Genomic DNA, 17,903 nt, shown 5'->3' with positions numbered 1-17,903 from the left:
TCTGGCTTTTTTCTATGTATGTGGTATCGAGGAATCGAACCCGGGTGTTTGTGCATGCTAGGCAAGCACTCTACCACTAGGCCAAACTCCCACCCCTTCATTATTCTGTTTTGAAAGTTATACACAATCTAAGAAATTCTTCTTCTTGTGGTCTTGGGAAGTCTTCAATGATTTGAAGAGTCTGGTCTGAGTTAGATAAGCTCTGTGAGCTAAGGTGGTAGATTCCAGAATGGAGAGAATAGATACTGGGAAGGATACAAGATGGTGTTCAATTAGTAGAATAGAATGTATACATTAATCCCTTAAACTATTTAAAGATTATATTGTATGCATTCTTATTGACCATTAAATATGATAATATAATTGTCTATGAATTTTATGAGTAACTAAATTTATATATGATCACAAAATTTATTTTTGCTTACTTTTTGTTTTTTGCGAATCGAGTAGACGATGCCTAAAGGAAATGTCATATTCTCACCTTGTAGCTTTTAAGACATTAACATGCTTATATATTGCCAAAAGAAAGTTTTTTCATCATGGATTGGGGTATTGAGTCATGCTATTTAAGCTCACCTAGGACTGATTTATAAACTGTAAAAGGCCAAATTTATTAATTCCACCACCTTGAAAACTGGGAGTGTTATTTAACCATGTTATATTCTTATTCTCAGATGAAAATAGTGAAAGAAAATACTATGCAAGTATTGGCTTGATACTTTGAGCTAGAAAGAAAAAAAGTCCAGGTTCCTAAAGGACAATTTCAAGAGGTCCAGATCACCGAGTAGTGTGTTATCATGGAAGCAACATAGAATAGTGGCTAAGACTGTGAGCTTGGGGGCTAGCCTACCTGGCTTCCAGCTGCAGCTTCACACCTCACCAGCAGAGCATAAACTTGGTCTTTCTGTGTCTCTGTTTCCTCTGTATAATATGGATGTTGTGATTCCTACCCAGGTTAAGCATAATCTAAAGAAAATGCCCAGAGCAGACTCCAGTACATATGGAAAGCTAATAATTATTCTCTATTCTAGAGATGGTTCTTTCTAAAGACTTATTGTCTACAATCAGAAACCTTAACTTTCTAGACACATGCTTATTGTGCACTACCCTCTTTTTCAGTATCCCACACTTTTCATTTGATGCCTTTGGCAATTCAGTGGATTTATCTGCATTAGATGTGGTTTGTCTCCCAACAGTTCATATGTGGAAGTTTGATTCCCAGATTGCTGGAGGTGAAGACCTTTAAGAGGTGGGGCCTGCTGAGAGATGGTTAGGTCATCGGGTTCTATCCTCATGAGTGGATAAATTAGGTCCCCTATTACTCAATTTGTTCTCACAGAAGAGGAAAGATAAAAAGAGAGCCTGTCCTACATGTTTGGGAGCTTCTGCAGTATCTGGTCCTCTTTCTACTTCTCTACCATGTTGTAAGGCAGACTGGTAGTAGGCATGAGGTTTATTTATTTATTCATTCATTTTATTTATTTTTATATTTTTTTCTTGGTCGTGGGACTTGAACTCTGGGCCTGGGCACTGTCCTTGAGCTTTTCAGCTCAAGCTAGCACTCTACAACTTGAGCCACAGTGCCACTTCTGGTTTTGTGGTGGTTAATTCGAGATAAGAGTCTCACAGACTTCAGTGTCGGGGCTAGCTTTGAACCACAGTCCTCCAATCTCAGCCTCCTGAGTAGCTAGGATTACAGGCACGAGCCACAGGCACCTGGCTTAATTATTTTTAATATTCTAGCCATCAGAGTCATGAACCAAATAACTTTTACCCAGCCTAACAAAGTATCTCAAGCCCTTATAGAACAGTGATTCCCACTCATTCATCTTATATTCTTGGAACCTATCCCAAGGCTTGATGTCAAAAGCAGCCCATAATACTTCAAGGTGCACCACTCTGCCTCAGAACCTCTTTGGATTTCAATACAATGAGTTCACATTGCTCTGCTTTTGCCCAAAAGTATAGCAAGGTTACTTTTATTAGGAAGAAAAGTGCTTCTCTGGCTTGTCAACTCCAAGACAGTGCCAGTGCATGAAGAAGATGTTAGGAAAGGTGAACTGACAAATGTAGGTTAGTTGCCTCTACCAATATACACGTCTCTCCCCACTCCCTCATTGTAAAACTGACTGATTGAGGAATCCTTGGGTTTGTTTTGTACATTAAGTCATCATTCCTATAATTCTAGCTACTCTGGCAGCTGAGGTTTGAAGACTAGCATTCAGAACTAGCTTGGGAAGAAATGTTTGCTGGGCTCCATCTCCAATCAACCAGGCAAAACCTGAGCTGGAGGTATGGCTCATGTGATTAACAATTTCAGAGTGAGACCCTGAATTCAAACCTCAATACTACTAAATAAACAAGTAATTAAACAGACAAATCATCTGTATCATCACAAATATTTTTAAGTGCAGTGTCTATAAAAAAAAGTCAAGATTTAAAAGCTTCCACAAGCCAGGCATGGTGGCTCACGCCTGTATTCCTAGCTACTCAGTAGGCTGAGATCTGAGGAATGCAGTTCAAAGCCAGCCTGGCTACTAAAGTTTGTGAGACTCTTATCTCCAAGAAACCACTAGAAAACCAGATGTGGGGCTGTGGCTCAAGGGGTAGGGTGGTAGTCTTGAGCTGAAGAGCTCAGGGACAGCACCCAGGCCCAGAGTTCAAGTCCCATGACCACCACCACCACCAACAGAAAAGCTGCCACATCTAAATAAATTTCTTTTATTTCTTAGTTTTTAGGGTACATGGTTCCTCACATTGTATATGCTAGTAATGCATCTTACTAGGAATTCTTCCCATAAATTGTATTTTAGGGTGTTTTTTTTCCCAGAAAACTCCCAACAGCTGGTGAATCTCTTCATCATCCTCGAGACAGAACAGCATTTTCTGAGCATCTAGCGTGCTAATCTTGAGTGCCAGTCTCCATGCCTAGCAGCTTATACATGCTCACTGGCAGGAAACCAGAGAGGCCGCAGGTGATGCGCCGCTCACTCACTGTGGTTGGTACTCATTACCTTTCTGTCACCCCAGTAATTACAAGTGACTCTGGCAGCAATGAGCTTTGTTCAATAAGATGAGAGACCTGTCCAGTCAGCTCCCTTGCCAGGTGACACCCCTCCCACAGTGACTGGCTTCTTCCCAGTTTGTTTTCTGATCCTGTGCAACTCCAGTCATGGGACCACATCTGCATGTGTTCTCTCTCCTCTTGTTTGGGGGATGTCATCTTGATTAGCTTGGAAATGAGATGAGACTGGGATGGGATGCCTCCTTATCCTTCCCCACCTCTGACTGTACCTTGTTCCTTCTCTCTCTGTTTCCATCAGCATTCACATGGGGCATATCTGAGGAGTAGGAACAATGAGTGGATTTTTGTGTGTGTGTGTGTGGGTCATGGGGCTTGAACTCTGGACCTGGGCATTGTCCCTGAGCTCTTCAGCTCAAGGCTACTGTTTTACCCCTTGAGCCACAGCCCCACTTACCCTTTTCTAGTGATTAATTGGAGATAAGAGTCTCATGGTCTTTAGTGCCCAGGCTGGCTTTGAACCAGGACCCTCAGATCTCAGCCTTCTGAGTAATGTTTGTGGATTCTTAACCATACAGGAGGTGCTGTGCCAAAAGCTTTATGAGCAGTATTTCATCTCACAAATCCCTAAGAGTGAGATGACAGTGTTATTCTCCTTTTACCAAGAAACAACTGATTAGAAAAGTGTTCGTTCAGTAAGGCCCAGGGTCCTATGAGTATACATCAGGGTTGGAGTTTGAATTTGATCCTTGACTTCCAGAACCTATTAGGATATACCACCATTCACAGAGGCTGCTAAAAACCAAGGCTAAATAAACCAAGTGTAAATCAAGTGCAGGGAGCTTGGAGGAAGGCCCAGGAAAGGCAGGGGGAGGGGGGTGAGTTTAAGACTGGACTTCAAAGTACATGAGACATCTCACTGGTGGCTCATGCCTATAATTCTAGCTACTTAGGAGACTGAGATCTTAGTACTGACAAGTTCGAAGCCAGCCTGGGTAGACAAATCTGAGAGACCATCCCTGGTTAACCAGCAAAAAGCTGGAAGTGGAACCATGGCTCATGTGCTAATACTCACATATATACACACTCATTCACAAATAAGACAGCTGAGGGGTCATTAAGACAGGCATGAAGGCAGGCATGAGGATGGAAAGCAAGGGTCCTGGGGCCAGCAGAGGAGCAGGTTGTTGGAGGTGCTATGATCCTGTAGCCTTCCAGCAGGGTATGGAGAGCTCCCTCGCCCAACACTTTCCAGTCTTAGCATGGAGACCCAATCTTCCTGTACTTCTTTTTTCCTCACTAATAAATCAGTGCTATGGGGAAGGGACTCTTCTCAACACTTCACTCCAGCTGGAGAAAATGCTTAAACTGCCAGAGGGGCCAGGTACCATCCCTCAGAGAACGGAGGGACTCCTTAAAGGGCAACACCCATTCCTGGAAGACAACAGGAAGACAACAGCTGCCTCCCTTTTCCTCTTCAGCTCACACCCTTGACCTTGTGCTTCCTGAGGGAGAGTGGCCAAGAGTGGCAGCCACTCACCACGGGGGCCTGTGATCCAGACATAGTCCCCTATCCAGAGGTAGCAGGTAGTGTCCGTATCCAGGCTTCCAGTGACCCAAGGGATGTGGAGAGTCCCCTGTTGAGCCAGGTAGGAAGTTCAGTAGCTTCTCATCCTTGGAACTGGATTTGCTATGAGCATGGAGTCTTGCCTGTAACAACAACATGGTGGATCTGGGGCCCAGTTCTCCCAGCACACCTCAGCTGCTTTGGGAGCTTCACCCTAGAACCTTGTTGAAGGATCGCCTGTGAACCTGCTTCCTTTCCTGTTGTTCTTCCTTAATACCACGTGGGACTGCTCCCCGATGCCAGTCTCTTTAACCTGTCCTGTAAGAAGCAGTGTTTCCCTCTCCCTACTTGGGGCCTTCTCTGGCCTGCTAATAAGTGTTACCGATGGTTCTTTCTAATTTCATTGACTTTGTTCCAATACCTATGTTTCTCATGTTTGGGCATATTTCACACAACTAGCTTCATTTCACAGCGAGCCTTGAATCATTTCATGCATATGGTCCATATTTCTAAAGATGTCAGTATTGCTGTCCTGGTTTGACTATCCCCAGAGATCCTAGGAACTGGCATTTTTAGACGTTCCTCATGTCACATTAATGTCACCCTCTAGGTCTGTCTCACTGTGATAGGAGAGCAGTCATAGAAACCATAGAAGCACATGTAGATGCCCTCGTAGAATGCTCGGGAGTGTTGTGGATGCACACATTGGTCTTCTGTGCAAGCCCGTTTTCTTCACCTTCTGGATAAAGTAAGGTGTAAATCATTACCTATGATTGATAGGCTGAAGGGCTGAGATTTGCAGCAAGGCCAACCTCTCCCACCCTCTCTCCCCCCCCCTTGCCTCTTCTGGTGGGCTGAAGGGGCTGTCTCTTCTCAGTTAAGTTTAGAGGTGGCCCGGAGTCACAAGCGAATACAGTGCTCCCCGGATCCAGACCCTTATTCATGACAGTTCTCTGTCTCAACAGAGAAACTTGAAGGCCCCTTCATATAGGCAGATCTTCATCTTGGTTGGGGCATAAACTTTAAGAATGGATAAGATAAATCAAGTCATACATCTCTGAATTCCTCCAAGACTTATATTGAATATGGTCTGCATACCAAATGTGGTACTGTATTGATACAGACATGAGTAATTATGTCTGCACCCCCTGCCCAGGTGGGTGGAGGCAGAAGAAGCAAGGGCGAGCTGGCTGTTGTGATGGCCTTGTTCCAGAAGCCTGTGGTATAGAGTAGAAGCAGTGTGGTGAGGCCAGAGAGGTTTCAGACAAAATAGTACTGAAGCTCAGAGCAAAAGGACTCTTCTAGGAGACTTCAAGACCCCAAACCAAGTGCTCTCTGTTTTAAGATAAATACTATCCTTATATCAAATGTCCCTGTATCTCCAGGAAGCCATTTTGTACCATGACTGAAAACATCATACACTGAAAACATCTGACACTTTCCTTTTGGACATCAGGCACAGCTGCCAGTTGTCCTGGCATGGTAAAGAGGTTTTGCCAAAGATCCTACCTAGAAAGTAAGTCAAAGCTCATAGGGCTTCGTAGGTGTGATTTGCTGACATTCAGAAAACAAACTCCCAACCTCTTGTCACTTCTAAGGTAGGAAGGAGAATCATGTCAGAATAGTTGTGCTTAAAAAGCAAATAGTGGCAGCCATGACTGTGGGACTGGTATGTAGCTGATGGCTGATGGAGGAATAGCTTTTTTTTTGTCTTCAGATTCTCTTTATTCTGAGGCTAGCATTCTTTTTTTTTAAAGAATTTATTAATGTTGCTTTTTACATCATATTTTAAATGACAAGTTTAACAAACAAGTGTTCAAGGAGGGAATCTATTTACAATCACTGGGACTTAGTATTTAGAACTTAATCAAAATTAGGCTAAGGGTTTGTATGTCATAGAAACATATTAATTTATGAAATAAAACATTATGTCTATAGAGTCATAGGTTTTTATGTCTATACAGTTATATTTATATTTCCATTACCATGTCCATAGCTTTGGGTATGCGGTTATTGAGTCCTCGCTCTTGTACTCTTTGGGTTTAATAGCCACATATTAAGGATACCATGTGCCTAGGAATAGCCTTTTAAGCCAGAATGTGAGCTGACCAATGTCCCTGTCTAGAGGAAGTGGACATTAATGTGCCAGAGAGATAGGCCTGCCCCTGACCATCTTTAGATCAGAGTGCTTAGAAAGGGACATGGAGGCCTCAAGTCTAGAGCTACCAAGGGCTAAGAGCCCAGGATCTTCATCTGCCAGAAACCTGTTTTCTAGCTATTATTTTATAATCCAATGGAAAACCAGTCAATTATATATCACTTAATATGCAGCTCATGTTCACAAATGCATTTGGTATGATGAACGAAATACACTTAAACTCATTTCTACAAATGTGTAAGTTGTAATACTTGCAAGCAAGCCATATATATATATATATATATATATATATTGGTTAGTCCCCTCATGGACTTTACTTCTCTGTATCTTTTTGGTGTTGATAACAAGGGTGTGGGAGATTTTATAAGGGAAGACCTTCTTCTTGCCTCCTTTATTCTTCTAGAAGCCTTCTTAGAAGCCACATGGTCATGAAAAGGATTCTCAGGAGCTCTTCATTCCTTTAAAGATTGGATTAGGGAAATGACTTCTCTGAAGTCCCGTTGCATGAAGGTCACATGCATATCTAGTGATCATCTTCTTGATGCTTATTGAGATGGCCCTGGAGGTGAAGAGGTCTCTCCCTTACCTCTAAGAACTATATTAGCAGACAGTCTCCCACTTCTTGGACTACCCATATCAGCCTTCTTGCAGTCAATCTCACTAAGCAGAAAGCTCTATATAGGAATCAGTGTAGTGCGTGCATTTGGATTTCTGTCCTTTTAGAAAGGGCATACTTACATGTTTCCTTCTTTGGTGATATAGAAATTAACCTCTGGGAAAACAAGATGAGGGGTGGGGGTGGGGGAGGGAAATGGGGACCAAGAGATGAGAAAGGGTATCAATGTATGTGAAGTAATGCACCTTCTATCTGGTGAATATAATGTAACCCTTCTATTAATTACAATAAAAATATAAGAGAAAAAAAGGAAATTAACCTCTGGGTTATCTACCCCAAAACTTTCACAAGTCTGTCTTAGATTTACCTTTAAGTGACTAAGGAGAGACTTTCGTTGAGCGTGTGTCTTGGAGTACAAAATTCTCTTGTTGATTGTCAGAAATACTTGGTGAGGATAATTTGGCTTGAGGATGCCTAAGCAGGCATCACAGGTCTCAGCTTAGGAGAGGAGCAAAGGGGACAAGATTCAAATCCCCAGGGAAGCTCCCAGCTGTTCAGGATTTAGCCAGATCTCTCCGTGCTGAATTACTGAGGTGGAAGGAGAAAGGAGGCCTTTAGGGGAGCAGGGATACAGAATCACTGATGTGGAATGTTTCGGGTAGTCCTTTGAGAAACAAACTGCACCACATCCCAGGCGAGAAAGGATTTGTGTTAATTTTGAGAGCCAAATTTATATTGTGAGTATTTTTTAGATAGAGAAAATTGTGCTACTGTTTCTCATGCAGATGGATGGGTTGAATGCCAACTGGGTAATGTGTGAAAATACCGTGGTAGAACCCTAGGTGGCAGATGTGTTGTTACCCGTGTAGGGTGAAGACTGTAAACAAGGAAACACCAGCTATCTCTTTTTTTCTGTACTCTTGAGATGAGGTTTCACTATAGTGCCCAGGCTGACCTTGAACTCCTGCATACACAAAAGATGAACAGTATTATAAGTCTGAAGTTTTTTCATCTGGTTTCTTGGGGGAAGCATTGATCCATCTCTGTGTGTCTAGGAGAACACTGCTTGAGTTTTCATTGAAAGTTGAGTTAAACAATATGAAGAACTCCATATCACAAGAAAGAAAAAGAATAACTGAATTCAATAATGGGCAAAGCAATGCTCGCATAGTTTGCAGCTGAAGAAACCAGAACAGCTGAGTGCATCACATTGACAAAGAGGAGCACAGTACACCAAATATTGGCAAGGGTATTGAGAAAAGGAACTAATACTTGAGTTGTGTGAGTAGAAATTAGTAAAACTCCTGAAAGCAAATTGGCAGTACCTAATAAGACTAAATGCATATATAAACTATAGGATCAAGTACTGCCTTTTCTTGGTATCTGCTGTAGAGAAACCCTCCACTTTGCTCAGAGACTATACAGAGATAGGCACTGAAACACTATGTGTAACTATGAGGAACTAAAATCAATCCATCTTGACTATCTCTATCTCTGTCCATATGTCTATCTGTCTGCCTGCCTACCTGTCTGCCTGCCTATCTGTCTGTTTGTCTCTCTCCCTCCCGCCCCGCCCCCTCTTTCTCACACACACACCAACTTTCTCTTTCTTCATTATTTTCTATACTGTTTGCATTGCTGGACCATGACCCTTCAATTTTAAGAGTAGACATAGAAAAATGCCACATGTAAGTTCGATACAGAATTACTCCGAAGTATTTTATGAGGTGTTAAAAATGAAAGCAAATACAGAAATTTTTGCAAAGCAACATAACATTTATTTTCTCTCCTTAAGTTTTTATTTTTTAATAGCTTTCCAGTTCCTTACCTGAAGACCTGACATCCTTCTCATGTTGAATATCTGTCACTTCAGTCAGTGGCTTTGGCTCTTGTTCTCATGTGATTCAGAACAGCTCCTAGGATTCTAGTTGGTGTTCAGTTTCTTCAGATGTCTACTTTTCTGGTGATCTCTGTTGAATTGTGTGTGAAGCTTCTGGAGTATGAGTTGTCAGTTGTTCTCCGGGGTCTTTGAGTTCAGGGGGAGTTTGGGTGGAAGATGGGAAATTAACTTCTGTGGTTCATGATCTTGTTCTCCTACTATTGCTAGCTACATAAATCTGCCTTGGTATGTAAGCTATTCATATATAGGAGAGAGTGGTCATTTTATAATAGATATTTAGAAAACAAAGTCTTCTAGTTGAGAATTTCCAAAGTATGTGATAAATCAATTCCTATTCTTCAAAACAGACACTTGGGTGCGCCTGTCTGTCTGCATAGTATTTTTAGCAGCCAGAACAGCCTTTCAGTCCATGTCAAATTCAGTTTCTGCAGGGATACTTCAAGTTCCTTATTTGCTTTCATCTGCTCCTTCTTTGGTAAACAGTTGACTCAGAAACTTCCTGATCTCCCTACAGCATGCTGCAAATGTTTCTCTCCCCAGCTGGCTGTGTGTATCTTTGACTATTCATAGAAAGAGAGGGCTTAGCTTTCTATTTCCTGTAGGTACCTGGATCTTCTCTTTTCTTGTGTGTCTGAACTTGTGTGAAAAGGGCCATTTTGAATTGGAGTGAGTAGGTAATTGAAAAAGGATCCTTTCTTTTTGTAATACAGGGCAATTGTTTGAAATTATGCCCACTTGAAATTATGGACCAGTTCTGGTGTGTTAGTCTTACTGTGTTTGCATTTGTATTATTTTTTTCTTGTATTTATTGGTGTCGTAAAGTCCACATATCATCACAAGAAGCCACATGGGTAAATGGTGGGAACAGATGCAAATGACTTGAATGTTTAAACCTACCCACTTTGCCTGAATGTTATGCTGGATCTGGCCTGGTCCTAGTGAGAAAACCTAGTATCCGTCACATGTTGAATCTTTCACTTCAATCTGTGAATTCCAGGCTGAGATTATAATTTCTACCCAAAATCTACCCTGTAAGTCATCCTGTAAAACCTAGGCCCTGTTCTGTGAGTGACCTGGAAGTCTGACCTAGGGTTACCAAGGTTCTCAGATGAGCTGGAGCCAGTAGGATTTGTATGGAGTTGAGGGCAAGATACATTTATTTCTCAATCCAAGAGAGATTTATTTATTTATTTATTTAGTCTGTTGAGACTTTCTGTCCTGGAATTCCATAAATGGATGAATTTGGCAAAGAATTTACTAAGACATTTATTATATCTGATAATTTTCACAAGTCACTTGACAGGATAAATGTAACAATTTTCTACTTCCCTGTTATTATTTTTGGTCCAATATCTTAAGTTTGGCAATTGGTATCAGAACTGGATGATTTCAGTTATGCATCTCTAATAGCTACCACAGTATGGCTTCTAAGTAAATTTCCACATCTAGAAAATATGGTCAAATAAGTAGTTATAAAACACATTGCTGCAAGGCACAGTGGCTCATTCCCATAATCCTAGCTACTCAGGAGGGTGAGATCTGAGGATCATGGTTCAAAGCCAGCCTGGGAACTAAAGACTTTTATCTCCAATTAATCACCAGAAAAGGAAGTGGAGCTGTGGCTCCAGGGGTAGGGCAGTAGCCTTGAGCTGAAGAGCTCAGAGATAGCACCCAGCCCCAGAGTTCAAGTCCCATGGCCCACAAAAATAAACAAACAAAACAAAAACCAAAAAATAGCCACAAAAAACCCCACAAAACATATTGCTAAGTCATCATACTTATTTTTCCTTCTTTCTTTTTGACTCTTCTAGTTTTTATCCTTTTAGGCCATAGTTAGGTGATTTACAATATAATGTGCTAGTTGTGCTAGTATGACCTACCTCTACCACCCCTTCCTTTATATGTATTGTTCCACCTGTATTTTTTTATTAAAGAATTTATTAACATTGATTTTTTTCTATAGGAGGAGACTTTTTTTAATTTTTTAATTTTTTAATTTTTTATTGTAATTAGTAAAAGGGTTACATGATATTTGCCAGATAGAAGGTGCATTTAACATTGATTTTTACATCATATTTCAAATGACATGTTTAACAAACAGGTGTTCAAGAAGGGAATCTCTATATACAATCATTGGCACTTAGTTTTTAGAACATAATCAAAATTAGACTAAGGGTTTGTATATCATAGATACATATTAATTTATGAAATAAAACATTATGTCTATAGAGTCATAGGTTTTTATGTCTATACAGTTATGTTTATATTTCCATTACCATGCCCATAGCTTTGGGTATGCAGTTATTGAGTCCTCGCTCTTGTACTCTTTGGATTTAATAGCCACATATTAAGGATACCATGCGCCTTTTGTTCCTTAGGTCTTGACTTGTCTCACTCAACATGATTCGCTCTAGATTCATCCACTTCCCTGTGAATGCCATTATTTTATCTTGTCTGTTGGCTATGTAGAATTCCTTTGTATCTATATCTATATCTATCTATCTATCTATACCACATTTTCTGTATCCATTCATCTGCAGTAGGGCATCTGGATTGTTTCCATCGCCTGGCTTTTGTGAATAGTGCAGAGATGAACATAGCTGAGCAGGTGTCCTTATCACATCTTGGGTTATGGTGTTCAGGATAGATGCCCAGAAGTGGTATGGCGGGATTGTAGGGAAGGTCAATTTTCAGTTCTTCAAGAAACCTCCACACTGCTTTCCAGAGTGGCTGAACTAGTTTACAATCCCACCAGCAGTGCAGTAGGGTTCCTTTTTCTCCACAATCCTGCCAGCAACTGTCATTGTCTGAGTTCAAAATCTTGGCCATTCTTGTTGGTGCAAGGTGGTATCTTAGGGTTGTTTTTATTTGCACTTCCTTTATGACCATGGATGATGAACATTTTCTCATATGCTTTTCTGCCATTTTAATCTCTTCTTCTGATAAGTCTCTCTTTAGTTCCCTTGCCCATTTAGTGGATGGTTTATTGGGTTTGGGAGGGGGATTTGTTTCTTGAATTCCCTGTAGATACTGGATATTAAGCATTTGTCAGATGTATTATTAATAAATATCTTTTCCCAGTTGGTTGGCTGTCTTTCTACTTTAGTAGCTATACTTTTATCTGTGCAGAAACTTTATTTTTAGGTAGTCCCATTTATCAAGTCTCTCTCCATCTGTTGTGACCCTGGGATTCTGTTCAGGAATCTTTTGCCTGTGCCTATGAGTTCCACTTGTATTTTTATGTTGAGTTGGGGTCTTCTATATTTCCTAGGCTGTCCTTGCACTCTTGGACTCAAGAAATCCTCTAGCCTCTTGAGTTCTGGGACTACAGGTGTGCCCATCAGGACAGGCAATTTTGTTTGTTTGTTTGAATAAAATGAATGTTTTCTTCACTTTGTTTTAATCATTTTTCCTAATCTCTGTCTGAGTCTGTTATTATCTTGGGTCCTTGCAGGTTATGTGTGCTGACTTTGGTTCATTCCCTGAGCAGTGGCTCAGGATAGGAAGTCCATCTGTCCTGGACACAATCTGTTATGTTCCAAGTTGGCTACTGGAGGATGCATTTCTCTGGCAAGGATTTGGTTCCTTTAAGCACCCGAAGAGTAAAATGTCCAGAATCTATTTTTATGCCTCTTTTCAACCCGAATGTTTCTAGAAGTTTCTAGACTAAACATGTAAATTATAAATTCACAGCCCCAAACCACAGAGGACAAACTCTGGGGGTGTGGGTGCTTAGTGTAGATATTTTTATTCCTTTAACCAAAAACCATTAGTCTGTGGGATTCCATGCTTTTACTTCTAGGGTTTCTCATGTGAAGATCTTAGGTCCAGTTCTCTATCCATCTCCCACCAAGTCCAGTCAGTGTCTTTGGTCTCCTGATAGGTTAACTTTCTCCTGCCTTATATCCTTGTGTATCTCCAGGTTTGGTTCCCAGTTCCCTTTCCATTTCTGTCCCCTTTCTGTTTGATTTTCTTGTAGCTCCATTTAAAGGATATCTGCATATTTGGTGTGTGTGTAGGTAGGATTTTTGGAAGTTATGGTCAAAGGATTTTAGACAACAAAGCCTTTAAGGTGATATTCTTGTTCTCATTTTTATAAAGAGAGGTAATTTATAAAGAAAAATTCTTAAACATCAATTTGATGTCTTGGGTAAGCAAATGGATGTTTATGAATTAGATGCTCAACGATATACTGGGCTTCAATTCCTCATCTTTTAAATGAAGATAATGAGACTTAAGAATACTGCTGTATAAAATGTGGCTCCCTGCTGGGGGTGTTAGATGATTAAGTATAGAATGAAATATAGAATCGATGAAAAGGCATTTTGGAAAAAAATGACCTAAAATAAAAGTACCCTATAATTATGTTTGGTTTGGTTTTTTTTCTAGACGCTCTAGGGTTCACATTGGCCTAAAACTCATTATTACTGGCTTTATTACTGTCATTCTCCTTTCTTCAGAACTATCACATACCTCCTCCTTTTATCATTGCATCTCCTACCCCTGTTGTCTGTGGCAAAGTAGAGTATCCTTCTACTTGGGCAGCAGATGTATCACAACTTTCTGACTAACTGCAACATATGAAACATGATCAAACACCTGACCCTTATACATGATCAACACCTGATCCTTATACATCTCTGGGGTTCTTTGCTAGCAAGTGGGTATGAGCAACTCTTGTTCAACAGTGGAAACATTGTTACTTTGGTTAAGATCTTAAGGGTATATATGGTTATTCATAACTCACTGCATCAGTGAACTAAATGGTTTGGTAATACAGGTTACCTCTGCAATTACTCATTTGCCATGTTTCTTTTTTTTTTTTTGCCAGTCATAGGCTTGAGCTCAGGGCCAGAGCACTGTCCTTGGACTTTCTCAAGGCTACAGCTCTACCACTTGAGCCTCAGCACCACTTCTGGGTTTTTCTATGTATGTGGTACCAAGGAATTGAACCCGAATCTTCGTGCATGCTAGGCAAGCACTCTACAACTAGGTCAAACTCCTGGCCCCTTACCATGTTTCTTAAGGAGAGTGTCAACTGTCATCATTGTCCAAGAGGCTGCAGGAAACCTTTGAATGCATGTTAACAGCAACACTGGGATTCATATCAAGAATTTTTATTATGTGATTGCATAGAACACACCCTTTTAATATTGTAGAACCTTTGTTTGAACAAGCTGTGTCATAGAGAGGGGTACAGAATCAGCAAAACTAGTCATATAATGACAGGGCAATCAAATTTGCAAGGCAGGGAGAGTGTTGAAAAACTTTGGGCTTTTAATTTGAGGGCAGGTTTTCAACCATCATTGCCTTTGCTTCAGGTCAAATGAAGTCACAATTTGGGCTGGAAGAGACCTTGTTTAAAATCACTTGGACAAGGTTGAATTTGCTGACCCAAACTCTGGATCTAATCCAATGCAAAGAAGAACATATCATTACATAACTCTTATCCCAAAACCCAAGAGAAAAAACTTAACTATAGTAAAGACTCAAAGAAAAAATGAAGTAAAAAATGAAATACAAATAGATTAAGTAGAAAAAAATTGTGTTTAAGTCTGGTCTCAATAATTTGTGTAATTAATATACTTGCTTCTTAAGTTAGCAAATATATTCTCAAGCACTGAATCAAAGAGATAATGATAGAGCCATAATAGCATTCATCTTGGTTATATATCTGACTGAATTATCCAGTCTATATCATTATTTTATGGTACATGACTGTTGTTTCCATTTATCCAGAGTAACTGTTAATAATATACATGGACAATATAAGTTTCCAGCTAATTCGAACTCTTCTTTTTATTTATATAGTGTTAGTTCATCCCTTCACAAACCATTTACCAAGTCTTCTAACAAATGACTGACTTGAAGACTATATTCTTGTTGTTATTTCCTCCTGAGTCACAAAATGCCTACAAGCAATAGTGTGAAAGAGACAGAGAAAGAGCAGAGGGCCTGCACTGTGAGAAAATAGTACTATTCTCAGCCCAGTAAAGTGAGAATAGGGCCAAACAGGTTGGTGGCTCACACCTATAATCCTAGCTTCTTAGGAGGCTGATAGCTGAGGATCTCAGTTTGAAGCCAACCCTGGCAGAAAAAGTCCTGGAGACTCTTACCTTCAATAACTCACTAAAAAGCCAGAAATGGAGCCATGGCTCAATTGGTAGAGCACTAGTCTTGAGCAAAAAAATTTAATGCCCAGACTTTGAATTCAAGCCCCAGGACCAGAAATGAGACTAGGAATGTTGATTCAGATCAGAATTTTGAATCCAAACATCTTGAAACTAAAAATGCATGCTGGGTGTAGGAGAAACCACAGGACATACAGCACCGGTTACTATTATCCCAGAGTAGTGGAGGGGGAGGTTATAGAGGAAGCCATGTGCATGGACCAGCCTGTTCAGCCTGTGTGTGCAGAACCGCTGCTCTGCCGCAGCCATGAGGATAAGTGGGATACAATTGATCTTTACCTGGAGGAAGTTTGAGTCAGGAAGGGAAGACACCATCACCTGCCCTGCTGATGACAGTAGTAGAGCGCTGGCTAAGCATGCATCCTGTGGCTCTGTTTATTTCCATTACCCAGAGTCCTCTTATTGGTCTGCTAAGATAGATAAAATCACTGCTACTTTGTACAATGGGGAGTGACATTTTCCCATGTGTGTTATCATACTACCTCTCAGCACATGTGAAATACCTGGCCAGGACTTAGGCCAGAGTGTGACAGTCAAGGTTTTCCATAGCTGTGCAAGATCCCAGTGGGATCCTGAGAACATTCTGTGCCAAGGTCTTCTCATCTATAAAACAAATAGCAGATCTGCCTTAGATCTCAGTGTAACTAGCAATATCCAGAGAAAGGACTGATCCCTAGTAAAGGCTATGACTTATTAATATCTAAAATGAATGGCCTATTCTGCTTTCTATAATCACTTAATCCCATTTTGTTTTAAATTTTGTCACCATCTGAAGTGTCATTTATTCCCACTGGTACTCCCTCTGTCACCAGAACTAGTTCTAGTTTCCTGGCACAGAACAGGCATTCAATATGTACTATGGGAGTGAGCAGAGGCTTAGGTCATAGTTGATGAAGACAAGAAGGGGAAATAAAAGCTGTACTCCTGTTTAATGTTCTTTTCAACAATTAATTCTACTCTGTTCTTGGAAAGAAAACAAATCAAGGTAGGTTGGAGAAGTTTGAGGCACTTTTGTGGGTATGCCAGTATTGGCATTTGAGCTCAGGACCTGGACACTGTTCCTTAGCTTTTTTGCCCAAGGCTAGTACTCTACCACTTGAGCCACAGCTCTGAGTCATGCTTTTTTCTTTCTTTCTTTTTTTTTGGTAGTTAATTGGTGATAAGAATCTCATGGACTTTCCTACTTTCCTGTCCAGGCTGGCTTTCAAATTGAATCCTCAGATCTGTCACTGCAGAATCTGGGATTATATGCATGAATCACCAGTACCCAAGACACTTAAAAAACAACATACTGAAGGTTTAGAAATGAGGTGAAATTCATCATCTAGTGCAGGATGGTCCATCTATGACCTGATCTGGGCTTCAGTGAAAAGAGCAGGCAGGCAAAACCACACTTAGCCACAGAAAATGGAATATTTTGTACAGGTGACAGGTGTGCTCAGAGAAAAGTGTAACTAGGACTCCCCTGAATAGGTGTTTGGCCTTCAAGCTCATTCCTCAAGCATTAATCTCAGAGTGAGTAACATGTGAACATGCACTAAGTATGCCCACAAAAGACACCTGCGTCTGCCAACTGGTTTGCTGTATAACCTTTGACGTTGTTCATTTCAGGATTCAGAGAAACGAACTCCCCTTCATGTGGCCGCGTTTCTGGGAGATGCAGAGATCATCGAACTCCTCATTCTGTCAGGTAATAATCACTATGCTGAAAACTCCACTGCAGGTATAAGTTTAAAGAACCAATTTACTAGCTTGAGTACATTAAACCCCAGAAGAATTTCTGTACTGTGCTAATGGATGTTTATTCAATCAGCAATTTTATTTGTATGTGAAAGACAGTAATTATTATAAGGTTCCAAAAAAGACTGATTGAAAGTTTAATTCCTGTGTAGCTACTCAGGCCCAACATTATAGACAAAGTCAGTAGATTTGGATATGTTTTTTTTAATTATATGAAATAAAAAGGAAACAAAAGAAAACTGCTTCATAGTCTGCTCAAACACACATTGTATTTGCACTCCATGTAGTTTGTGTATACCACAAGTAGATATTGTATATATCACACTATAGTTATGTTGTAAGAGTTTTCTTAGAGTGTATATGCTCAGTGCATGTTATAAACAACATCATCAACAACACGTTTGCTTGTGGATACAAGACTGATCCACTCTGTGTCATGAAAGTAGGAAGACTGGGTAGGGACTATATCAATTTCCAAATAGAGCTTCCTTCTGAATGAGCAAGTTGAGTGAGAAATGTCTTCAAAGCAGGTTATAAAAAGGAGGACTACAGCGCTATAAAATAAGGAGTAAATATGGCACATGTGTTTAATCTGATCTGTGCATTCTCGTCTTCGTGAAATTCTTGTTTCCATCTTGTGTATTTGAAGTATTCCAGTGGATTTTCTGTTTGTTTGTTTTTGTTTTTGGCCAGTTCTGGGGTTTGAACT

General features: G+C 40.4%; 1 protein-coding gene across 4 annotated transcripts in view; it reads left to right on the top strand.

Moving 5' to 3' along the window:
- Ankrd44 (ankyrin repeat domain 44) overlaps nucleotides 1–17,903 on the top strand; it is a 278,250-nt gene that overhangs the window by 134,972 nt on the left and 125,375 nt on the right. For all 4 annotated transcript variants that reach the window (XM_090354537.1, XM_090354536.1, XM_090354535.1 and 1 more), the window contains exon 3: nucleotides 17,066–17,144. In XM_090354537.1, coding sequence (XP_090210663.1) covers nucleotides 17,066–17,144 — 79 coding nt within the window. The remainder of the gene's footprint in view (nucleotides 1–17,065; nucleotides 17,145–17,903) is intronic.

Source organism: Megascapheus bottae, chromosome 21, assembly GCF_031878675.1.
Source record: "Megascapheus bottae isolate mThoBot1 chromosome 21, mThoBot2.hap1, whole genome shotgun sequence".
Taxonomy (NCBI): domain Eukaryota; kingdom Metazoa; phylum Chordata; class Mammalia; order Rodentia; family Geomyidae; genus Megascapheus; species Megascapheus bottae.
The sequence above is the reverse complement of the archived record's forward strand: the minus strand, read 5'-3'. Positions and strand labels throughout refer to the sequence as shown.